The sequence below is a fragment of the Furipterus horrens genome, unplaced genomic scaffold (assembly GCF_987537825.1).
Source record: "Furipterus horrens unplaced genomic scaffold, mFurHor1.1.pri manual_scaffold_3, whole genome shotgun sequence".
In the NCBI taxonomy this organism is placed as follows: Eukaryota; Metazoa; Chordata; class Mammalia; order Chiroptera; family Furipteridae; genus Furipterus; species Furipterus horrens.
The window spans coordinates 94,910,047-94,936,239 of record NW_028327173.1 but is presented as its reverse complement, the minus strand read 5'-3'; the positions used below and the strand labels follow the sequence as shown (position 1 = coordinate 94,936,239).

Sequence of the window (26,193 nt, the reverse complement as noted above, 5' to 3'; positions counted from 1 at the left end):
GGTCTGTACTTTTTACAAATTAAGTTTGAGTACTACAAATCAAGAAAAGACAGACATTCAGAATATATTATAACAGACAGCAATATAGATGTTAATATAGATATTAACATACTGCCATGTTTTTATCAAATCTTTTCTTTATAATGAAATAACCTAACACAAATGCCAACCTCTCTTTTGCTCATCTATATTATTTCCATCTTTCTGATCTATTTGGGTTTAGTGTCACTTTCTAATTTCTTGACATGGACATATAGATCATTTCAAGCTTTGAATTTTCATCCAAGTATCATTTTAGTAACATTTCACAAGTTTTGATATGTAGTTCTTAGTGTGATTTGATTCTAAGTATTTTGTGATTTCTATTATGATTTTTCCAAACATACAGGTTTTGAGATGGGGGTAATGTGAGGTTGTAATCTTTAATTTTATTAAATTATTATTATAAACCACAGTCTGCATTCCTGGCTTCTTTGGTGCTCCTTGGGCCTGGCTCTGTGACATAGAATATGATCAGTCTCATATGGCTTCTCTTTGTTCACACAGGATTCTGTGCACAACCACGAAATCCAGCTATTCTTTGTGTTGCACTTTCTCCAGTCTAATCTTTCCAATCAAGTTGAACATGAGAAGCTGGTCACTCTCCCCCTCTGATCATAGGTTTTAGGTCCTGATTTGGGTAGACTTCTCCGTGCACGGCCTGTTCCAAGCAGCAGGCACCACGGTGCGTGATGGCAGTATCCTAGGTGTTGAACAGAGGCTAAAGAGACTCAGGCCAGTCAAGAAGTGTCCCCAACTTCAAGATGCCCCATATAATACCCCAGAATGTGACAGGCAACCTTCCATTGCACATGACTGTGGTGGGGCACAGCGACAGTGCAGAGCCTTGCTGACTACAGCTGGCTATGGCCTGTGTGTGGGACCAGGGAGCCACAAGGACCATGGCATGCTGCAGTGGGGGTGGCATATCATAGCAAATGTTCATGAAACTAACTCCACAGCAGGAAATGAATTTTGAAAATCAAGACCATAAATGAATGCAATACAGGTGAAGAGCAAAGCCCTGAGGACAGGAGGCAACAGTACCTCCACCCTGGGGTGGGGGGCAGAGGGTGGGATCCCAGGTGAACATCAGCCATAAGAGGACATCAGGTTTTCATGTTCCCAGCAAGCTGAAGTCCTCTGCCTCTATTTAACCTAAAGCTTTGCCAACAGGGTAGGGGCTGGGTGGGGAGAAACACAGTGAAGTGTTCACTAGGAATAGTTTTGGTCCCTGAATGGGAAGTGACAGCTCCAGGAAAATACAAAACCATGTGAATTTTATGTCATTTTGTCTTCAAAGTAAAGCCTTGTATTATGCATAACAGGCAGACATTTTTGTTATTGAAATCCCATTAGCCTAGGTATTAAAGCGCAGCAAGGACAGACTCATACCTGGACCCAGAGAGCCCTTGCTCTTCAAGAAAAGTCTCCTTTTCCCAGGTTTCTAGACCACAGATGGAGACCAGAGCCATGTAGAGAAGGCCTGGTGTGCAGTCCAGAGGTGTACGGGCTTCCAGGCCTCAGGGACACTGCCCTGCTCCCGAGTGGCCTGTCACCCTTACCACTCATTTTTTCATCTGCCTAAAGACAGCAGAGTCTGGATAAATAAAATTTGATAAAAAATAAACAAACAGCCTTATGAGAAATAACAGACAATGAACAAGTTTCTTCCTAGAGAATCTCTGAGAATTGCAAAGCTTATAGAAAAGGTTTCAAGGTGGCCCCATTCACAAATGCACGGTGTGATGTTAGGATTCCAGAAGTGGGAGTGGACCTCTTTCAGAGCTCAAACATTCATTTGCTCACTGAATTATTACTTTTATTTCTAATCTCTACTGAGCATTATCACTACAGATACACCCCTGACCTCAAGGAACATAAATAAGAGTACTGTAGAAGGTGATCTCTGTGAATAAAAGTAATCTTCCTCTCCCTTGCCCCAAGTGGTTTGGATAGAAGCCTGCACAAAATGGGACACAATGAGGGCCAAAGAGGAGAGTGGGTGGTCCTGAGATGGGTGGAATAGGGGAGCCAGGGAAGGCTCTGTGGAGGTAGTATATGCTCGGGCTGTGTGGGAGATGAGCAGGTGTTGTTCACACAGAGCATGCTGTGGGGTGTGTGGAAACAGGACCCCAAGAAGAGGCAGAGAGCCATGAAACAGCATTCTGTGTTTGGGGAGCTGTAAGCTGGTAAAAGCAGATGCTACTATGTTTCCCCGAAAACAAGACATCACCCCCCAAAAGACCTAGTGCTTAAAATACAAGGCCTCCCCTGAAAATAAGACCTAGCACGTCTTTAGGAGCAAAAATTAATATAAGACACTGTCTTATTTCTGGGGAAACACGGAATTTATGAGATGAGACAAGAGGAGAGAAACAGGACCCAGGGAGCTGAGGATGCTATGCATTATGGAGTTTAATGAGCAGCAGCCATTCAACTGGAATGAACCAAAGTAGAGAAGCATGGCTCTCATAGGAGATTTGGGCACAAGATAATGGATGATTCCCATTATCCAGGCACCCCCATCTCCAGTGGCAGACTGTACTGCAAATCCTCTTCCCACAACTGGATCTACAATCACCAGGCACTCTTCTATGTGTTTCCCATGGGTTAGACTCTCTCAAGCTTGCAATATGGTAGTAACATTATCCCCATTTCATAGATGGTAAAACTCAGGCACAGAAAGTTCAAGGTCATAGTCCAGAGTCTGAGGTCATTAAATGGCAAAGCTGGATTTGGACCCAGGCAGTCTGACTCAGGACCCCACATCCTTCCCCTCAGTGGACAAAGAAACAAACCCCACATGCCTACATGGTACATAGATGACTGAAGTTTGGGAGGTACTGTTCTAACAATGTTTCCTTATGTGTTCCAGAATGCCACAAGCCCAAAGTGTATGTACAGAATACTGAAGTTTTATGATGTCCCCATGTATTTGAGTTTGCTGCAAAGTCATAAAGAACTCATTGAACATATTGTTAGCCTATGAGAAAGCCCAGAGATGGCTATTCTAGTTTGGATAATGTGCAGAGTGACTACATCATGAAAATATAATGAAATCTCTCCTGGCAAGTAATAACATGCAAGTAAAACATCCAGTCAATGAACCAGGGACTGAGAGGAACAGAGCTGAACCTCAAAGAAATTGATCATTTTCAACAATAATAAAAGAGCATGGTAGACTGCTGGAAGCCATGTCTGCCTGGAGCATGCTCACATGTGGATGGTGAAAAAGTGGCCTTAAGGATGATTTCTGCAATGACAAAAGGTTAACGAGGTGTAAGAGCCATAGTGGCTTCTCTGGGAGATAGCTTTGCAGTGGCTGCTAGAAGCAGCTGTGGGTACAGGAAAAGGAAATAGTTCAAGGAGTGAATGGTGGAACAGGCAGTTTCAAAAGCTGGAAGCATTTAATTTTTTTCATGCTCATTATGCAGTAGTACCATTATTATGCCTTATTTACAGATGGGAAAACAGCAAAGAAGTCCAAGTTCATTGCCCAGATAACATAGCTATTAAAGTGACAGAATAGGATTTGAACACAGACAGTCTGAGTTGAGATTTACAGGCTGTGATTGTTCTAAAGTTGTTGGTTCGATGAGTCCCAGGGCTTCAGTGGAAAGGATGTGGACAAAACTAAGTCTCTGCTTGTATTGCTTAGTCTTAAGGCCCTTCTGGAAGCAAGGGGCAGAATAAGGGTAGAAGTCTCATCTCTTTTCTGCTGATGGCTCTCTTGCCCCAAGGCCAATGGCAGGTCAGTCCAAAGGCCTTCTTCGAAACATGTTCAGGATGGTTGGAAGGTCCACAGTCCCTAGTCACAATTCCAAAAGCTTCTGAAATCCAAAACCCTTTTCATTCAACTCACTTGGCAATGAAACCTGAACTGGCCTGCATTTGTGTAGCACAGACAGCTTACTGTGGAAACACCAACTACCTGAGCCAAAGGCCATGAGGAGAGTTTGACAGGTCAGTATTTCGAATAGGTAATGGTAGAGCTACATATGGGGACACTGAATAAAGCATCTACCAAGTGCAGAAGCCCTGCTTGGTTTCCTGAGGTCATCCCAGCCATAGTCAGAGGTGAGGTTATTATTGGCAGAGTTACAGCTATGGCAACTGGAGTCAAAGTCTTTGGCCAGGAAATGAAATCATTCATACACTCTTTCATTCATATTGTTTATTCTATTACAGTTGTCCCAATTTCTTCTTTTTCCCTTTTGTCTCCCCTCCGATAGTCAATCCCCTGTCCATTGTCCATGTCCATGAGTCATTCATACATGTTCTTTGACTAGTCCCTGGCCCCCTCCCCTGCACCCTCCTTCCCTTCTACAGCTGTCAGTCTGTTCCATGTTTCCATGTCTCTGGTTCTATTTTTCTTGTTAGTTTATTTTGTTCATTAGATTCCAGTTATAAGTGAGGTCATATGATATTTGTCTTTCACTGCCTGGCTTATTTCACTTAGCATAATACTCTCCGGTTCCATCCATGCTGTAGCAAAAGGTAGGACTTCTTTCTCTCTGCTGCATAGTATCCCATTGTGTAAATGTACCACTACTTTTTAATCCACTCATCTACTGATGAGCACTTGGGCTGTTTCCAGCACTTAGCTATTGTAAATAGCTCTTCTATGAACATAGGGAGGAATAAGTTCTTTTGAATTGGTGTTTCCGGATTCTTAAGATATATTCCTAGGAGTGGAATTGCTAGGTCATAAGGTAAGTTCTATTTTTAATTTCTTGAGGAAATTGCATACTGTTTTCCATAGTGGCTGCACCAGTCTGCATTCCCACCAACAGTGCACTAGGGTTCCCTTTTCTCCACATCCTCGTCAGCTCTTGTTGTTTGTTGATCTGTTAATGATGGCCATTGTGACAAGTGTGAGGTGATATCTCATTGTGGTTTTAATTTGCATCTCTCTGATGGCTAGTGATGTTGAGCATTTTTTTCATATGCCTATGGGCCATCTGTATGTCTTCCTTGGAGAAGTGTCTGTTCAGATCTGTTGCCCATTTTTAAATTGTGTTGTTTGTCTTCTTGGTGTTGAGTCATATATTTTGGAAATTAAACCCTGTCTGATGTATCATTGGCAAATATGTTCTCCCATACGGTCAGTTCCCTTTTCATTTTGATGACGATTTCTTTAGCCATGCAGAAAATTTTAATTTGACGTAGTTCCATTTGTTTATTTTTTCCTTTATTTCCCTTGCCCAAGGAGATGTATCAGCAAAAATATTGCTGTATGGGATATCTCAAATTTTAATGCCTATGTTTTCCGCTAGGACTGTTGTGGTATCATGAGTTATATTTAAGACCTTTATCCATTTTGAGTTTAATCTGGAGTATGGTGAAAGTTGGTGGTCTAATTTCATTTTTTTGCATGTACCATTCCAGTTCTCCCAATACCATTTATTGAAGAGACTATTTTTTCTCCATTGTATGCTTGTGCCCTCTTTCTCAAATATTAATTGACCATAGAGACCTGGGTTTATTTTTGGGCTCTCTATTCTGTTCCATTGATCTATGTGTCTCTTCTTATGCCAGTATCAGACTATCCTGATTACAGTGGCCTTTTAGTATAGTTTAATATCAGGCATTGTGATCCCTCCAACTTTGTTCTTCTTTCTCAGGCTTGCTGAGGCTACTGGGGTCTTTTTTGGTTCCATATGAATTTTTGAAATATTAGTTCTAGATTTGTAAAATATGCCATTGGTATTTTACTAGGAATTGTGTTGAATCTATAGATTGCTTTGGGTAGTATGGGCATTTTCATTACGTTAATTTTCCCAATCCATGAACATGGTATATGCTTCCATTTATTTGTATCTTCCTTAATTTCTTTCTTCAGCGTTCTGTAGTTTTCTGAGTACAGGTCTTTTACCTCTTTGGTTAAGTTTATTCCTAGGTACTTTATTTTTCTTGTTGCTATAGTAAATGGGATCTTTTCTTATATTCTCTTTCTGATACTTCAAGAATGCCATTGATTTCTTAATAATGATTTTGTATCCTGCTACTTCACTGAATTCACTTAATAGGCTGAGTAGTTTTATGGAAATTACATTTTAATTAAGCAAATCATACACAAATCCATTAGCTACTTAAAAATTACAATGTTCCAGGGAAGACAAGCCCTCCTTAACCTTTTGTCCCAGTCCTGGTCTCCCAGCACTGCCCCCTTCCCCTGCAGGTGCTGACCCCTCCACATACCCATATCTCATGTTTCCTCTGCTATATCCACTGCTTCCACTTTCAGTAAAAGATGTCAGTTTCACTCTCAAAACTTCCATTGTTTCAGACTGCCACACATTTGCCCACCCATTGGTGCAGAATCTGTCACCCCTTTTTGTTGTGCACAGTGGTTCTGTCTTGATATAACCCACACTAATTTTCCACTTGTGAGCTGAGGACACTGATGCAAGGCATCCAGCCTCAGAGCAACCTGAGCAACATGATTATTCAGCATTTCCTTGGAACTTAAAATTAACACATGGATCTACATATAAGATACTTCCCATGTGGCCTCAATTATTCTATAAAGTGCCAAGAACTAGAAATTAAGTAAAAAAGGCTTCTGACTAAATACCACAGAGGCTACAGAAGCCATCCACTGAAAACATAGACTTTCTTCAGAGAAGGACCTTGAAGTTTTCCCTCTGACACCTGAGTTTTAGGTTGGAAGGCCCCAGGTCACAAACAGGAATGGGGGAGGTGTTCAGAGCAGAGAGGGGCATGTTGACTGGGGGAAGACACATGAGAAAGCACAGGTGTTCCAGCCTCTATCAGGTAGGTAGAGGACCCACAAAACCCCTTTGAAAGTTCACATTACTATAACAGAGACAGGCCTGATGCCATAATGAAAATGCTCGACTTGCTTATCAAGAAAAGGCAAAGTTACAAAACTAAACTTCAGAGTCAGAGGGGGTCCAGTAATGAGCCCAGCCCCATAGTGCATGTCGGATGAGCTAAACTCTGACAATGCCTTTGCCAGGAGAACATCAACCACAGCATCAGACCTGGAACTTGGTCTTCAGACCCCTAGACCAGTATAATTTTCTCCACATACCTCTATGTTTATAGTACTGTTTAAAAAGCAGAAAAACATATTTTAAAAAGATACCCACCAGATAGCTACATTTACATGGAAGCATCTTCCCAATGGCACCACTATATCAAGACAGAAAAGTTTTCTATGTTTTCCTAATTGATGCCACTAGATAGTCATTCCTCAAAGCTGAGTGTCAGTCAGTGTGTAACTGAAATGAGAATCCTATCTGCTCCTACTCAGCACCACAATTCACCATGTGCCTTTTAGACCACGATACCTTATGGTTTTGTTATAATTGTTCCTTTTCACTTTCCCATCTTCGCCTGCACTCCTGCCTTTTCTATTATTTGGCAAAGTCTCAAGCCCACCTGCTTTACATTCGTGGATCTGTTTTACATCTTAGTCCCTATAACCTGTCCACAGAATTAGTAATTGAAATTTAATACTTGATCCTTTCATAATACTATGAAGTTGATATTGTCCCTTGACATTTAAGAATAAAACCAAGCATTTCTTCTACCCAACTGGAGAATCTGACACAGACAAGTATACTATCTGGGCTGCCTTCTTACTAATTCATTTAACACCTGTTCTGATAGAATGCCAGCTTGGTGATTCTCTACATTAAAAGCATCTCTATCCTCTTTAGAATACAGAAAGGAAATAAGATTAACTGCTATTAATTTTATCCTCAAGTCATTTATTTTTCTGCAGTTCTTAGTTTTGGTACTTAGTGTAGGCAGGTATGCCTTCATGTTGTAATGCAACATTATATTCATGGAATAAATGTGTACTGAATATGCTCGACCTGCCAGTAGAGAAAAACATGTAGATTAATAAGTGCCTTACAGTTAGGAGCTTCTATCAAACAGGTTACCTGATGTAGAGGAAAGGACACAGTACAGATGTGGGGACAAGAACCATGAAGGGCTTGGTAGACATGAAGTTTCCCTGAATATGTAGATGAAAAAGTCTTAGACTATATGAAGGGGGCTTTGGCTTAAAAGAGGTGATTCTAGCTATTGACACTTTTGGGTTCTACCAGTGAACATGGGTAGCACAGTGAATATGAAATTCTGAAAAGATTCTCCAAATAAAATTAAGTCAAAGTCTACAATTGAATTAAATATCAATACCAGTTGGGAGACTATCTTAAGTTTTTGGTTCAAAGTTCTTAAAATATACACTCTTGGTTCCAGTAGATAAGCTTTCGCTTGGATTTGTCAATGATACCTTGGACAAGGGTCTGATCTCCAAAATATATAAAGAACTATATGACTCAGTACCAGGAAGACAAACAATCCAATTAAAAAATGGGCAAAGGACATGAGCTGACATTTCTCCAAAGAGGACATATACAGGGCCCATAGGCATATGAAAGGATGCTCAACATGACTATCCATTAGAGAGATGCAAATAAAAACCACAATGAGATATCACTTCACACCAGTCAGAATGGCCATCATCAACAAATCAACAAACAACACATGCTGGCGAGGATGTGGAGAAAAGGGAACCCTAGTGCACTGTTGGTGGGAATGCAGACTGGTGCAGCCACTATGGAAAACAGTATGGAATTTCCTCAATAAATTAAAAATGGAACTTCCTTTTGATCCAGTGATCCCACTGCTAGGATTATACCAGAAAAATCCGGAAGCACCAATTCAAAAGAACTTACGCACCCCTATATTCATAGCAGAATTATTTACAATAGCTAAGTGCTGGAAACAGCCTAAGTGTCCATCAGTAGATGAGTGGATTAAAAAATGGTGATACCTTTACACAATGGAATACTATGCAGCAGAAAGAAAGAAGGAACTCCTGCCTTTTGTGACATCATGGATGGAGCTGGAGAGTATTACGCTAAGTGAAATAAGCCAGGAAGTGAAAGATAAATACCATATGATCTCACTTATAACAGGAACCTAATGAACAAAATAAGCAAACAATCAAAATAGAACCAGAGGCATGGAAACAAGGAACAGACTGACAGTGACCACAGGGGAGGGAGGAGGAGGATAAGGAGGTAAAGAAGGGGAGGGTCTAGTCAAGGAACTAGTATAAATAACCCATGGACATGGACAACAGGGTGGGAATTGACTGTGGGAGATGGTGGGGTGGGTGGGGCAGGGGAGACAGGGGATATTGGGACATCTGTAATAGAACAATAAAAAAATAAAAATTATAAAATAAAAAAGAGTCCTTTTCTAGATAGATGCATAAATATTTACATACAAAATGATAAATGCTTCAAAATAATGGGGGTGGATTATGTGTAAATGAAATGATTGGCTGTGAGTTGATAATCAATGATCTGAGAAATGAGGTGCATAAAGAACATTATATTATTCTGTCTGCGTTTTGTAGATATTTGATCACTTTCGTACTAAAACGTTTAAAAAATGAAAAAAAAAACCTTTAGATTTGTTTGGTACATAAAAAATAAGGTAAGTTGGTTCAGTCAAGGAGTAGCAGATGAATGGATATGAATTAGCTTTTTAAAATATGTCAAGTTAAGCCCTGGCTTGTGTGGCTCAGTTGGTTGGAGCATCATCCTATAAACCAAAACATCGTGGGTTTTATTTCTGGTCAGGGCACATGCCTGTGTTGTGGGTTTCATCCCTGGTTGGAACATGAAAGAGGGGCAACCCATCACTGTTTCTTTCTCGCATTGATGTTTCTATCCCTTTTCCTTTCCCTCCCTTCTCCTCTCAATAAGCTTGTCATCAGGGGTGAGAATAAAAAAATGATTTGAGTTAAACTTGGTAATTTAGGGAGAAGAGTTGAGTATCATGCAATCCAATAGAAGTTGGCTGTTAGGATGGTTAAACCCCAAAGTTTCCTAAGGCAAACAAACCCTTCTTGCAAAACTCTTCATAAAGCAAGGATTTCTTTAATGTAAATGCCCACCCCACATAAACTTAGACCTTTATCTCTACTGTTTTTCAAAATAATATGCATAAAAGCTCCATAATTCTTCTACTATAAAAAATTATGGAGGGACTATATCAGGAGTCCTGGGCTTATATACCAATTTTATTACTGTGGGCAAGTCACCTAACCCTTCAGGCCTCAGTTTCCGCACATATTAGAATGGGTGACAGTGGGGGGTGGACTGGTGAAATGACACCGAGGCCTCACTTGGCTCCAACATTCTCTATTGGGATTTATTTCAAGGGACTAATGGTGACTGTTATCTCTCTGGAAGGTAAAAAAGATGCTAATCATGGCAATGCATTGAACAAGCATTCCATTGATGCTTTAGGTTTTGGCCAGGTAGAATGAGGACAGTACCTAAAATGTGTTAGAGCTAGCCTTTTAGATTAAGCAACTCTTAATGTGTTAGAATTGGGATAAATTTAAAATGTTCCTCCGTAAATGTTGCAACCAGATGAATACTATGAATTCACCAGGAAATATTCTGTAGCTGGGTTAGTTTTTCCACTTTCTTCCTCCTTGGGCTCTTTATCCTTGTGCTTTTACCATGTACAATGATCAGGCCTCAGAAAGTATAGAGCACATGGACCACTGAAAATGTAACGCTGTAGGGGAAATTAATCTGGCATTTTTGCAAATGATAAAAAAAATGTGGTATTGAAAAACAATTTGAGGAGATACCTCGGCAGAAGGAACAAAGAAAGGGCTTACGTTGCTTCTTCTTCTAAATGGAATTTTATTGGTGCCTCTACATTAGCAGCTTATTTAAGGAGTCCAGTCAGTCCTTTTCCCCAGACGCAGACTCTCCTGACCTGCCTGCTCCAATTTTATGCCCCCGAAGGAGACAGAAGAGCCCACAGAGGCCACACACTCACTGACTCATCATCCTGGTGGCTCTGCTGGTCTGCTCTGACCTCACACCTGGCTCTGGAAAGCAGCCTCTTACCTTTGCCATGCTTACCTTACCCAATTCCTACAGAAACAGCCACAGCTTGTGACCAGATCCCAACAGCTGAGTGAGGCCATCCTGATTCCTATTTGGGATTCCCACTTCTTGTGACACTGGATGTGTGCTTTGCCAGAGTCCCTAAGACCAACTGATGGGTGCTGGGCCCCTGGTCTGTCTGTCTTTCTCCACCCACCTGGACTTTTGCCAGCTGCTGGCGGCAACTGCTTAGCCGGTATCACTAGCCACCTGTTACCAGAGGGCCATTTTCCTGACTTCTGCCAGCTGCCAACAGCTCAACCCCACCACTCCCACAAAACACACCAGCAGGCACTCTCCCTGGCTCCTGAGGTCAGCCTGGTTGCAGGGCTCAGTGACCCTCCCACTGGCGGTAAGCAACCCCCAGCTCCAATGTTGGAGGCACTGGAGTCAGTCACACTGGCCTTTAGAGCGGAGGCTACACCCTCTGGCACAGCACAGGCCTTTCTCTGCTTCTACCAGAAAGCAGTCTTGCTGACCACAGGGTTCCTATTATCTTACAGAATCTCTGTATATTCAGAACTTGAAATTTGGGCAGCCTCTTGCCTGAGGGCTCCCTAAAATTCCATGTCATCAGCAAATTCCAAAACACCAACTTAGAGAACATTTTTATCTCCCTGTTAGCTGCTCATTCAATAGCTGTGAATAAAGTGTTGGCCACCATTTTATTTATATGCTTTGCCTTTGTTCAGCATTACCCCACCTAGATAATCTTTAGACAAATAAAATTTAAAATTTTTAAAATTTGCTTTAAGTTTCCTTTAAGGCTCCCAAAATTAACTATCTGATAACCTAACAAATAATTATTGCAGATTTATTCAGGTTCCCACAGACTATATACATGCTTTTTATGACCCCCCGCTTCCAGTTTCCTCTGTGGAAAACATTTTCCTATGTGACTTAGCTATCTGTATAACTGAATTCCCATTCCCCTCTGGTGTATGGGAACCTCACCGCCCCACTTTATCTGGAACAGAGTTGGCATAATGTGGTACTCTGCCCCTTTTTAAAATAAAACCATTTTTGATGGAGGAAGCTGTTGTGTCCCTCAAGTGTGTAGGCAAGAAAAAAGCCTGATAATTTAAACAAACTTTTAATCCTCACCGAAGGATATTCTTATTTATTTTTAGAAAGAGAGGAAGGGGAGAGAGAGAGAGAGAGAAACATCAATGTGAGAAAGATCAGTTGCCGCCTGTACAGGACCTGGCCGAAGACCAAACCCTCAATGTAGGAATATGCTTCTGACCGGGAATAGAACCTCCAATCTCTTGGTGTTCTGGACAATGCTCCAACCAACTGACCCATCAGGCCAGGGTCATATATATGTAATTTTAAAGGGGCTTGTAAGATCATTTCAATGATGACAGGAAGAAAATTAATTCATCCACTTAAATTTTTATTTAGCCCCCATTAAGGAAGGTAGTGATACCCCAATGATTTTCAGAAGTGTTTTTGTAATGTTAAATCATATGGACTAAATAAAAAGGGGGAACTGGAAGAGAACATTTCTTCTGAGTGAGAAGCTTGGCCCTGTGTCGCACACATACTGTTCTTGGTGGCCCAGGGTCTTTCCTCCATCCAGCATTTCAGTCAGATCCCTGGGGCACCACTCACTGCACATGTGACCTCAGCTGACAGGCTGGTGGTCCTCATTCTGGCTCTGAACTCATCTGCTGGCGATTGGACTGTAGTGGCACATACCAGCCCTGGGATGGCAAACAATCAGTGTCTCAGTATCTCCATCCACACTGGAGGTCACCCCAGTACCTACTCCAGAGGGTCGATGAGAGGATTAGTGTTAAGTTATAGAAAGTTCTTAGTAGCACCTGATCTAGCAAACTCTAAAGAAATGTTAAAAATCAGTATTATTCTGGCCAAAATATTTCTGATGAAGAACCAGTGGTATTTAGGACTTATTGATATTGTTAGCAATATTTTCCCCCAGATATTTATCTAATCTGAGGTTATTTCAATGTTTTATGCTGGCTTTTTCTAAAAATTATTAAAAATTAAATTCCTTGTAGCGCATACTTTTTCCCTAAGGGTATTAATTGTGTTACTTATTTCTTGCACAGCACACTCTAATTTCCTCTGTTTCCAGGTTTCCCTTCCACTTGGAGAATTGATACTAGTACTTACTCTCCATTGTTGCATGGTGCAGCTTGATCGTTCTCTAATTTTCTTGTTATTTCCCATATGGTTTGTTATCGTCTTATTATTGCTTTCCAGATGCTCTAGATGATCATCATGACTGCCAACAGCACTTTGGTCTTGTCAGAATAAAATTCCAGCTGAACCAAGTGTGGTTAATACTTCTTCACCAATCTCCATGTCCACTGTTCTTTCTCCAAGCAGTTTATACAAAGCACACCTTAGGAGCATCCACGATGAGTTCCTTCCTAACTAAGTCCTTGGTTAAAAGTTCTGGAGAATGTGAAGGAAAACTGCAGCCAATGCTCCCCTGCAGGGGCGGAGGGGCACATCTGAGAGTGACAACTGCCCAAAGGCTCTCCATTGCTGCCTGTGCAGCGGACAGGTAAACAAGGTCATGGGCCATGATTTTAGACTCCAAAATGTACATGCATATAGGTTTATGTTCTCATAGAATGGATAAAATGGTTAGATCCAGTGCTGAGATTTTCGTGCCTTCTTACATCAGTCCAGGAGTTTCTATGACTTCTGCTGTCTGGGACAATCAAGACAGCTTCGTTCTCTGCAGTGGAACTGAACTAAGCATCAGGTCCTGCATGATATCTCCTTGACCTTCAAGGACGGCATCTGTTTCATTTTCCTACAGAAACAAGAAATCTCTTCTCACCAGAAGTGTGTGTTCCATAGCTGACTCTGATCTCCTTTCATGCCTCCTTAACAACATCTATCTTCAAAGTGTGCCAGGTCCCTTTCCCACATCAAGGGGATCTGCCTTTTCCTCCTATGATGGGTAGCCTGGCATAGGACAGCACTTCTTTTTTTAAAATTTATTTTTATTTTATTTTTGAGGGAATTATATCTTTTTATTATGTCCTCTGAGAATAAAAATCATAATTGAAAAATAAAATAAATTTTAAAAAAATGAAAAACAATAGCAGTGGAAATTTAAGATAAAATATTAAAAATTTTTTTCAATTCCAGTTTACATTCATTATTATTTTGTATTTGTTTCAGGTGTATGCAGAATGGTTAGGGACAGCACTTCTTGAACTTGAGTATGGATCAACATGCCCTGGGGGCTTCTTAAACCAGACCTCTGGGCCCCATGCCCAGACACTCTGACTTTGTGTTTTTAACAATTTCCCGGGTGGTGATGATGATGCTGGCAGAGAGGCTGCACTCTGAGAACCACTGACATTCAAAAACCAGTTTTCAGTGACTTCCTCACACTTCTGAGTGTTTTGGGGAAGATTTTTGGTGCCCTGGTTTCCCCTGCTAAAAAATAGAATAATTCCATTGACCACCTGTTCCTATCTAGCCCACAAATAGAGCTTCACACATAGAGCCTTGTAGTTGATCTCAGGAAAAGTGTGTCCCTGACATTTAAGGCATGCTCACATCAGCAAACGTTACAGTACATCAGCACCTCACCAAGATGCTCCATGAGACAGGGCAGTGTCTGCCATGTTTACAATGACCCTGGCACCCAGCAAACACTGCCTGAAGAAGGGTGGACACTCTCATGTTGCGATGAAAGCCCTGATTGGGGACCTTACTGAATTGGCGTCATGACTGTCTCCCAGCACATGCTGGGCCCAGAGCAGTTGTGCACATACTTGTTTTCACCAAGAATCATATGTACTCAGCTCCCTTAATTTATATTTTAAGGTATGGTGATGGTGCGCACTCACATTTTGGGAAAGTGCCACCAACTTCTGCATCATCTCTTAGGATTCCTACTTTCCGTGTTTCCACACACAAAAAAATCTTTAGGCAGACACCATGTTGGCAGCCTTCTTCACCTGTTCCATGTATTACCTTCCTGATTTTCCATCCCACAGTTTTCCTAGATGTTCGAGCAACACAGACCTGGACCTCCAAATGCAGGGAGCCAGGCTGTGCACTGTGTGAGATCTCCTGGATGGGGAGGTGTGTCACTGAGCCATGTGGCCTGGAGCAGGCTGCAGCCACCTGGAACACCTTTTGTACAATTTGTACAATTAGAAGGCAGCTTCAAGCCAGCCCCTCCTCTTGCATTCTGTTATCACCTACCAGTTCCCAGCATATCAAATCAGAGTTACTCTTAGATTCGCCCTTCCTTTTGTATCCGCACCCCCTCCCCTCAATTTGTTTTCTGCAACCCTGGAAGAATTCCACATTTATGCCAGAAAAATAATTGGTCAGTATGACTTCCTTCTACATTAGCACTGAAGTTCTGCTGCTCTTTCTTAAGTGATGATAAATTACCAAGCAAAGTGAGTAAGTGAGCATTCCTATCTGGCCCCAGTGTTCTGAGGTCAAAGGCTGCCTGGATCTCAGGCTTGGCACCTGTCAGTGGAATCACCCACTATCTCTGACAGCACTTACATTCAGGTAGAAAATACAAGTATTCTCTCTTCTGTTTGTGCTTCATGATGACATGCCTAAATTTGACTCTGTAAAGTATATTGAAGTACCAACATCCAAGAAGCATATCCTTCTGTTCTCTGGTGCCACTCAGCTTCTGAAACTCTTCCTTTACCTACAGCCCTTAGGAAAACAGCAGCTGGTTTTGCCTGGACCAGGAGGTAGGAGTAGCCCCAGGCAGCTCATTCAGTGATGTCAATCTCCACCTCAGCCCCACTTGCTGGGGCATCATGTCCTCCCATCACCAGAATCCACCAGTACTCACTACACCCCTGGTCCAAACTCCTCTCCAGTCCTCAGGGACATATCAGACCTCTGCTGCTGCCACCTCTTTCTGGCTGGCTTCTCCAGCCCCAGATTCACAAAATTCCAGAGCATTCTGTTACCCTGTAGCTGCTGTAAGGGTACACATTAATCATGCTGATTTATTTCCTATGTTTTCTGATATTTCTGGGAGGGAGGAGTGCCCCTCTCAGGGTCAGCCAATTCCTAGATATAGTAAACAACTAACTTGCAAGCGCACCTTTCAAATACACACCAACCGATCCAGACCCCATATCCCCACCACCTCCTTTATGGGGCTCTCACACTCTGGCCACTATTCCCCTGCACCAGTCACCCCAGGACCAGGTACCAGACAGCTAGGGGACAGCCGCTTTGCCCCGGAGCCCACTGAAATTATTCAAACTAGCTTATGCCAAGCTTGTTACCCTGCCTTACCTGCTCAAAACCACAATGAAGTCTGTTGCCCACATTTCCCTCCTTCCCTCTGCCTCCTGACTGACCTGGTGCCCCCTGTGGCCCCATGATGGGGTGCATCCTCCTCCTGGGACTGAGTAACAAACTATCTCCCCAACGCCTGTCGTCTCCTGCTCTGTTGGCCTCACCATACCTGGATACCAATAAATCCTAAAATTTCAAACAGGCTATAGTTTCAGTCAAGTCTCTGAGCTCTTTACAATGGTTCCCCACTGATCCCAAGATCAAACACCTCCCCTTTCAAAGCTCTCACTTAGCCAGTAGTCTCATTTCTGTCATCCTTGCAACTCTACCCTCAGGACAGGACTTCATGCTCCATTTCCTAGATGGGCCTCTATGTTTCAGGGATCTTCAGTCCCCCATCTCTACAAACTGGCCAGACACGAGTTATTGCTGTCTCTTTCCCCATGTGCCACAGTAGATCCACCAGCAAGCCTTCACAAAGCATGCCTGGAATCAGACCTCTTCCAGTGACCATGCTGCCCACCCTCTTTGCCCCAGCTCTCACCAATCCCCCCCGCCCACACAACCATTTGCCACGCAGCAGCAGTAAGATCTCAGAGTGCGCATCAGAGCATATTCCCACCCTGTGTAAGCCTCCATGTGTCCTCGTGCTTTTAGAATAAACCCTTTAGGCTCCAGGCACCATACGGTCTGACCCACCTGTGTCTGAGCTTATCTTTTGCCCCGACCTTGTCCCTCATGTTCCAGACACACTGGCCTTCTGCTTCTTCTTCCAGAAAAAGCCACGTGGAAGCCACTTTGGCTCTGGTTGCTCCCATTTATCTGGAATGCTTTTCTGCCAAGAACTTTGTGTGACTTCCTCTTTCTGATCATTTAGGTCTCAGCTGGAATGCCGCTTCTTCAAAGAGCCTTTCCTGACCACCCTCACCTCCTGTCTACCTCACTGCTGTAGTTCATTTTCTTCATGTGCTGGTTATTTGCAGCTGTGCTATTTGCTTATTCATGGCTTTAGAGTCAGTGGGCTCCCTCCCATTCCCACCTCCTCCACTGCAAGGTAGGTTTCAAGTGAGTGGGTGTAATGGGGGGACATACCCCCCAGAAATGGGGGAGGGGTTTGATCTGCACTTGTGAGACTGCAGACCTTGCCCCCTTGCTACCATGATGGCCAAAAGGGAGCAAAGGCAAACATGGCCAATGCTGGCCTTCATTGGCTGGAAGGCTGGACACTCCCATTGGCTTTGGCATGTGTGAGGTTCTGGGAGAGGACTTTTGAATGGAGCATGCTGGAAAGCAAAAAGTCAGTTGTTTTTTTCCCACCTCTAGCGGGGGCATGTCAATGGTTACCAGCGGCCTATGAGTGGAGGCTTGGGAGCACAGCCTCTGAAAGATGCCTGATGTTGAACAACAACTGGAGACCAGCTAAGCCATCTACATTTATGATACTTTTGGGAGGGAGAAGAGGTTCCTGGCTCAACCTTGAACTGAGCTAGCAGAGGGTGACAGGGTGATTTTTCTTTGGGTGTCTTGCCATTATTTCCAAAGATCTTGGTGATAATAGCACTGTTAACAGATTTTTGTTCTTGTGTTATTTTCAGTTCTTGAACCTATGTAGTTGGTGTAAAGATAAATATTTAAATAGCTATTTTTGATGTCATACTCTGACCTTTTCTTTCCCCTTACTTTTGTTACCCAGATATTTTAGGCAGAAAGTTGCCAGTAAATAAAAGATTTCTTTTTTCCCACCAGACTCCATCTTTGAAGATTTGCCTGGTATGGTAGGACTCCCCTCGCTGCTGCCGCCCTGCCCCATCACAGGTTGGGTTCAGTAACATGGGGATCTACTCATATGAATGTGCAGTATCTAGAATAGCATTTGGTGTGGGGGAGTGAGAACTACTCAATAAATCAGCTGAATTAACTTATCTTTCGGATTGCTCTATTTTCTATAGTTCCTGGGATGCAAATTCCTCAGTTTAGAGTTTTTGGCCTCATGACAGATACCCATGTGCTCTGTGAATTTTGCCTGTGAGCTCATCCTTGGTGAAAATTTTCTTCCATGTGAGTCTAGAGTACCTGGCCCCAGTGATTCTCCATGGGAGGTTTCATTTTTGACCTTGAGGGTCCAAGGAACTCACTGGTTCTTATATTAATGCCTCAGCCTTAGAGAGGGTTTAGAATTTAGAACAAACAGCAATGTGTGGTAAAGACTTCAAGGCTGTAGTGTCTTAAGGATGAACTTCTTCTGCACTCAATCCGAGGTAGTCCGTCAGCTTTGGAGTTGAGTCTCTGTGGGGAGGTTGTCTAGTTCTCTTATCACTGACAGTTGTAACGTCTAGCTTCATTCAAGGTGCTCAATTCTAAGTGCATAAGGGGCCTGAGATCTTAGCTCCAGCCCCCTGTGCAGGTGTTAAAGCCCAAACTTCTTTTTCTGGTTCAGATGCCCTGTGGGCTGCCTGTGTCCACTCCTGCTTGACCGCTTTGCTCAGTCTGTGCCCTGGGAAGTCCCCTTCTTGCACTGGAGCTCAGCACAAAGTGTATGTTGTATTTGGCTAATGTAATATCTTATCCAGCATGTGTGTGTGTGTTTGGAGGGTCCCTGTCAGTCTAGCCCACCAATGGGACCAGAAGACCCTTCTGGCCAATTTCCACCCCTTCGTCATTACTGCTTCTAACTAAAGACCCTGCATCTCGGTGACCTTGTGTCACAAGTTCAGTTTATGATCCTTGTTAATGTACTGCTAGAGGGTTCTCCAAAGTATGAAGCACACTGCTGGGCACCCTGGGTGTACAAAATGAATACTTGCTCATTAAAGGAAAGCAAGTGACTTTTAATATTTTGTCACCAACAGCTGGTCCTGCTGGCTGCTGCTGTAGCTCACTGCCTCCCTGCAACAGCCCACTTCATCCTGTCAAATAAAAAGCCTTCAGGAGCAACCAGCTTCTTAATGCAGAAGATGGCAGGAGGGTGGGGATTAGAATACAGTAAAAAAGGGGAGGCATCTCAGTAGCTTTTAAAAGCCAATGATTGTTATGGAGCCTTTCAACTATAGTCGGAAAAGTGGAATACGTCTCTCACCACTGATTTCTTTCACCTGTCGCAGTACACCCAGGCTTCTATACATGTTAAGAGGTGATATAATCATAGTAACAACAGCAGCTAATATTAGTGAGCACTTGCTGTAGGCTAGACATGTGCCAAATTCCTTAAATAATAATATAAATAAAAAACAATAATGATTATGATCACAGCAGGTAACACATGTGAGTAAAGCAGGTCTCCCCCAGACTGTGGAGCCGGAACTGTGATTATATGGTGTCAGTGCACCGGGATGTCCATACATTTGTCTGTCCACACATACATTTTACTTATCAAAGATTCCTGGATACTCTTTTCACTACAAAGTTTTGTTTTTACAATTATATGTTTCAAATAACTTTTTTTAGGTTTTATGATGTATTTAAATAAATGAACATCTTAACTTGTCTATCATTAAACACTGATATATATATATATATATATATATATATATTTAAGTATATTTTATTGATTATGTTGTTACAGTAGTCCCAATTTTTTTCCCCTTTGCTCCCCTCTGCCCAGTACTCTCCTTCCCTCCAGCAATCCCACCCTGCTTAGTTCACGTCCATGGGTCGTGTATATAAGTTCTTTGGCTTCACCCTTTTCTATACTATTCTTAACATCACCCTGTCTATTTTGTACCAACTGATTATGCTTCTTAGTCCCTGCACCATTTCCCCATTTCTCCCCCTCCCCAGTCCCAGCTGATAAACCTCCAAATGATCCCCATACCTATGATTCTGTTCCTATTCTAGTTTGCTTACTTGGATTTTGTTTTTATTTTTTAGATCCATTTGCTGATATTTGTGAGTTTGTTGTCATTTTAGTGTTCATAGTTTTGATCTTCTTTTTCTTAAATAAGTCCCTTTGACATTTCATATAATAATGGCTTGGTGATGATGAGCTCCTTAACTTCATCTTGTCTGGGAAGCACTTCATCTGCCCTTCCATTCCAAATGATAGCTTTGCTGGATAGAGTAATTCTGGTTGCAGGTTGCCTTTCATCACATGGAATACTTCTTGCAAGTCCCTTCCTGCCTGCAAAGTGTCCTCTGAGAAATCAGCTGATAGTCCTGTAGGCACCCCCCTGTAGGCAACTCTCCACCTCTCTCTTGATGACCCTAGGACTCTGTCTTTATCTTTCACCTTTGGCATCTCAGTCATGATGTGTCCTGGTGTGGTCCCCTCTGGGTCCAGATCGCCTGGGACCCTCTGTGCTTCCTGGACCTGTATGTCCATCTCCTTCGCAAAGTTTGGAAAGTTTTCCTCATTTTTTTCAATTCTTGCTTCCTCATTCTGCACTGATTGACTGTTTTGCTCTTCCTTATGTTTCAAATCATTGATTTGAACCCCGGTTTCCTTCCCTTCACCATTCGTTTTGTGTGGATTTTCCTTCATTTCACTTAGCATAGTCTTTACTTCTTCTCTTATGTGTTTGCCATATTCAAGCATTATCTGTCGTCCCTCTAGCTGCTGCCCAGGCCGTCGTTCCCAGAGTGGGAGGGTCTGCGGATATTCTAGGGCAGTGGGGCCCTTTAAACAAGCGGACTCTGCTGAGAGACCAGCAGTTTCAGCCTCCACCCCAACCCCCACTGCTCTGCACAGTCAGAAGCAATGAGGCTTGATTTTCCCCGGTGCTGGGACCGTGAGCTGCGAGGTCCAGTGAGGAGCTGGGAATGCTCCCCAGGTGTTCCTCCTTATTTTTAAACCACGTGACTGCGTTTTCTGCTGGCCTGCTGCTGCCGCCACCACTGCTGCTGCCACCACACTGAGTCCTCTCTGCCCCAGCTCTGTCCCTGCTGTCTGGATGAGTATTTCTTCTTTATATCTTTGTTTGCTGGACTTCCATGTAGTTTGATTTACTGGAACTTCTGGTTTTTTCTAGCTTTGAGGTAGCTGTATTCCTTCTTAGCTGTGGAGGGAGACACAGCGTGCCTGTTTACGCCTCCTTCTTGGCTGGAAGTCCCTAAACCCTGATATATTTTTTAAATTTAAGTTAAAAAGAATAGACAAATAAAACCCCTAGCCCTTTGCAACATGGGACAGGATGCCAGACCTGCTCCACGAAACCTTTCTCTGCCATTTCTCCCCATCAGATGTCCTCCTACCTGGGACAGGTTGGAACAGAACCTAGGCTGAGACTCAGAGCGTGCGGGTAATGGAGACGACCCTGTCTGCCCTTAAAGGAATATAAGTCTCCAACAGGCTGTGCCCTCCCCTAGCCCCCAACCCCCCAGGGGCCAGCAGGCAGAAATTATGCCCTTGGGCTATGTGGAGGCCAGGAAGTGAGAGGAGGTAGGTGGGAGGATGCCAGACCACACAGAGAATCGTCTAGGGCAGCAGTTCTCAACCTGTGGGTCTTGACCATTTTGGGGGTCAAATGACCCTTTCACAGGGGTCACCTAAGACCATTGGAAAACACATATATAATTACATATTGTTTTTGTGATTAATCACTATGCTTTAATTATGTTAAATTTTTAACAATGAAAATACATCCTACATATCAGATATTTACATTATGATTCATAACAATAGCAAAATTACAGTTATGAAGTAGCAACGAAAATAATTTTATGGTTGGGGGTCACCACAACATGAGGAACTGTATTAAAGGGTTGCAGCATTAGGAAGGTTGAGAACCACTGCTCTAGGGCAATGGGGATCCTCTCAGGACAGTGTCCCTGGAGTCCAGAGACAAGGGATGGAAGCAGACGCTGAGGGAAGGTGGGGAGACAGCATGGTGTGCTGGAAGAGTAGGGTGAGCTTAAGGGCCAGCTGGGTGGCCTGTTTTTGTCATCTGTACAACGGGGTGGTAAACAGGAAGACTGAATGGTCTGCTATTTGCCTAGGGCTAGCATTTTGTGGCTGGCATAGAGTAAATACTACATAAACATTTGTTAAGTAAATAAATGCCCCAAATTCCTAAACAACTCCAGCCCAGCTCCAGACACATGTGGGAACAGGAAGGGCTTCCTCAGATAGATAAAACAGGGAGCTGCCCAATCTCTCCTCTTCTGGGGGTACCATTTCATTCATTGCCTTTAAGATCCTGCTGGAGGGAGTGGGATGTCTGAATTCTACGTGGCCCCTGCAGGAGGCTGTCATGTCCAGCCGAGCCTAGGCTGAGAAGCCTGGCAGAGCTGCTGGCGAGGGGAGAGCATCTGGGGTAGCTACTGGGATGGGGGCCCTCCCCTGCAGGTGGCCTTCTCATCCATTATTGCTACCTCCTCACTGCTGCTGAGGCTCTAATGACAGAGTAAGCAAGGGCCAGGCTCTTGAGGAAAAGGCACCTGCACCCTCGCTCATTGATTTTTCTCTGCCAGGGGAGTGACAACCCTGGTGGGGTGGGCCCAGCACCATGAAGTGAAAAGGTAGGTATGTTCTTTGCCCCCCTGACACCTTAGAGAAGAAAGCCCAGCAGGGCCCTCCCACTCCAGTGACCAAAGCTTAGACACAACTTACTGACTTTGTGCCAGACATTTGGTTTCCATGAGTGAGGAGGTAATAGAAATACAGTACAGTATTATAATCTGCATGACAGTACCTTGTACTTATGGGGGAAGTAAGTGTTGGCGTGAGGGGGGGATGGGGCAGAAGGGAAAGAAAGAGGAGAGTTATTTACAACAAGAGTAGAACACTCCTGTTTTTTGCTAAACATCTAAGAGCGGTGGTTTTCAACTCTGGCTACACATTAATCCCCTGGGAGCTTTAAAAAAAATCTAGTTACACAGGTCATACTCCCAGATGAGTATGCTTAGTTGTTTCTTTTTTCCTAAAGTCAGCAAGCCAAAAGCTTAGAAACGTAAAGGTTACACAGTGCCCTAAAAGCCCTATGAAACTTGTCTAGAACAGGGGTGAACAAACCTTCTCTACAAAAGATGAATGAGTAAATATTTCTGGTTTTATAGGCCACAGAGCCTCTGCTGCTGCCACTTTACCAGTGTAGTGGGCCCAGGGCCTGAGTCTGCCTATCCCTGGTCCAGAGGAGATGAGGTTGCTTTTCTAAGTCAGTCCTTGAGTGTCTCCATGTTTTCTCTCCCAACACAAGGATCCTCCCTTTGCAAATCCAGTCATGAAAATCACATCAAAATAATCCAGCAAGCGGTGTGAAACCTCACTGAGGGCGGGCACCCGGTCAGAGCTGGGGAAGGGCATGGGGGCTCATTCCACTCCACTACATACTCTGTGTATGTTTGAATGTTTCCCAAAATGAGATGTTAAAAAAAAGAAATTAAAAAAGAGAGAGGAGCATTCCCTCACAAAACACAGGCTGAAATTAGGGGAAAGTTTGAAGATAGGGGGGTCCAAGTCACATGCTTCAGCTGTGTCCTCCTGGGGGTGGAAGCAAGTCGCTTTTAGAAAGGCTGGCAGAGGGGCCAAGTGGCAGGGCCTTCGGGGAGGATACTCACGACCAGTAGAGCAGCATGAGCAGGAAGGGGCAGATGATGAGGGCCTGCAGGACCTGCCAGTCCCGGCACAGGGCAGCCAGCCCCGGCATGAGGAGCCGCCCTGCCATGGCCACAAAGCTCGCCACCATCGTGACCATGAACCGTTTTCCGGGGGGGCACAGCTCTACTCCTGGAACACAGAAGGGACAAGAGAGACATGAGTGTCCTGTCCCACGGCCTGGGGCAGCCACGGGTGCACCAGGGCCAACGCACTTCTTACGCAACCAAGAACTATACAATCAGTTTCTATTTGCTGGTCACCACGAGAGCCCTCCATGGTATGTCAGAGCCCTCCACGGTATGTCAGAGCCCTACATGGTATGTCAGAGCCCTCCACAGTATGTCAGAGCCCTACATGGTATGTCAGAGCCCTACATGAGCCCTACATGGTATGTTGGTGTTGAGATCCTCGTTTTCACAGCAGGATGAGCTGAGGACCAGACTGGGAAGGGAGCAAGATCATTGGTCAAGGTCACAGAGCATGACAGTGGGAAAAGAACGTGATAATTCGGAGTTGCCAAGTCCAGAAACTAGAAAACACTGTATGGGGGTAGAGTATTTGCATCATACATTATTCTCACTTCTTCTCTCTGGATGTCACTGAGCTTCTTGTAGGGGGCAGATTCCCTCAGCCCATCTGTTGCCATTCCTTTCATCTAGGGTACTGCCATTCCTCTCAATCTCTGCACAGGGCACTGGGAATATCCATATGTTCACTTCCACCTAGCTGCACCATCCCTCCTTTGGAATAGCGCAAAACCCAAAAAGTAAAGCAGACTTGGATCTTCTTGTGATCTCACCGAAGCTTCTCTTCCATGCCGGAATTCTCTTGCCCACTGTGACATGGGTGTGTGGGGCATTCCTTCTCTGGCTCTGTGAGGGAGACACCTCAGCAGGAGTGTGTCTGATTTATCTTCATAGCTCCAAAACAACACCAGTGCCTGCCTTCTATTAAATGTCTACTGAATGGAAGGACACCATGGTCCCTCCTATGTGCAAGAATTTATGTTCTTAATTTTACCTTTAGTAAAAAAGATGGTCACAAAACCTTAAACTGACAATCAGTAAAGATCAATTACATGAACTCTTATAATAAAGGTCCTCAGTACTACAAAAGACAGCTGGTTTTATTTATTTTTCCCCATAGATTATACAAATTTGCTTGCTATTCTTCTTCTACAATATGCAGCATTCCCTAAAGTTTGCTTGTTTTTTTTTAAGTATAGTTAAAATGAAACCTTAAAAAAATAAAAAATAAAAAAGACTCTCAGGGGAAAAAACTTTTCATGTATCTGGAGACTGTTTGTTGATCAGTTGCTATAGACCTCTGCCCATCTTTTGACTGTCAGGAGGCCAGTATAGAGCTAGGAGGTTGAAAGGCAGTGAGAAGGGGAGCAGGTTAGAGGGGAGAACAGACAGGCTACACTTGGCCACAAGGACAGAATCAGCCCTAACAAGGAGAGGGCACTATGCCAGCCAATATCTACACCGGCTCATCTGTGAGAAATAAATAAGGAATCAGAACTTCCATTCCCGCTCTGCCACAAACAAACATCATCATCCTAGCTATCAGTGAGCAAGAGAGAAACCTGATCCCCTGAAAACAGCTTATAAAGATCTTTTTTTCCATTCAATTAACGAAACAGGATTAAACAGCCCTTTCCTGGCCATTGACTTGATGTTCTTTTCAATGCACAGGCCAGGTTCACTTCAAAGATTACTTCCTAGTGGGGCTCAAGCAATCATTTTAAGTCTGGCATTTCTGCTCTTAACAATAATAAAGAGTCCCAAATCTCTTTAGGAAAGACTACCAGTTGCAAGTTCTAGTTTTCACTTACCAAACACAAGCAGTTTTGCTCTGAAAACCTGAAATTGGCATTAGATAGGGTAAGTTCAGTTCTGCAGCTCAGCACAGGCTGGTATCAAGTGAGGAAATTTAGTCCTTGACTACTCAAGCAACCTTTAAACAAAGTCACAGAGATAATGTGTAGCATCACAGCTTCATTTCAACAGAACATAAAGTGGTACAACAGGCACTGCACTTTACTACCATTCTCTTTACCTCTGTGATGTGAGAAGTATGAAACATCTGCAACTCTAATTCTGTCCCCACAGACCCCCTTTGGGACTTCTGATGCCACACACTAATCGACACTATGCACTATCATACAAGGATCAGGGGGCAATGTTTCAAAGCTGGGCTAGGTTGGTGGATGACGCAGGAAAGTTGGCCCTTGTGGGCCAATGATTTCAGTCTGACATCTCACTCTCCTCTTACTGCAAACAAGGCACTGTGACCGGTACCCAGGTCAGTGTTATTGCAGATATGATTTAATGGTCATGGCTTTTCCTCTGTGGGCTTTTCTCATTCCTCTCCCAT

The 26,193-nt window shown here is 43.4% G+C and overlaps 1 protein-coding gene across 2 annotated transcripts in view; it reads right to left on the bottom strand.

Moving 5' to 3' along the window:
- The window catches only part of SLC22A23 (solute carrier family 22 member 23), a 192,026-nt gene that overhangs the window by 27,690 nt on the left and 138,143 nt on the right, over positions 1–26,193 (bottom strand). For both annotated transcript variants that reach the window (XM_090269884.1, XM_090269885.1), the window contains one exon: positions 23,775–23,943. In XM_090269884.1, the coding sequence (XP_090126010.1) occupies positions 23,775–23,943 (169 nt within the window). The remainder of the gene's footprint in view (positions 1–23,774; positions 23,944–26,193) is intronic.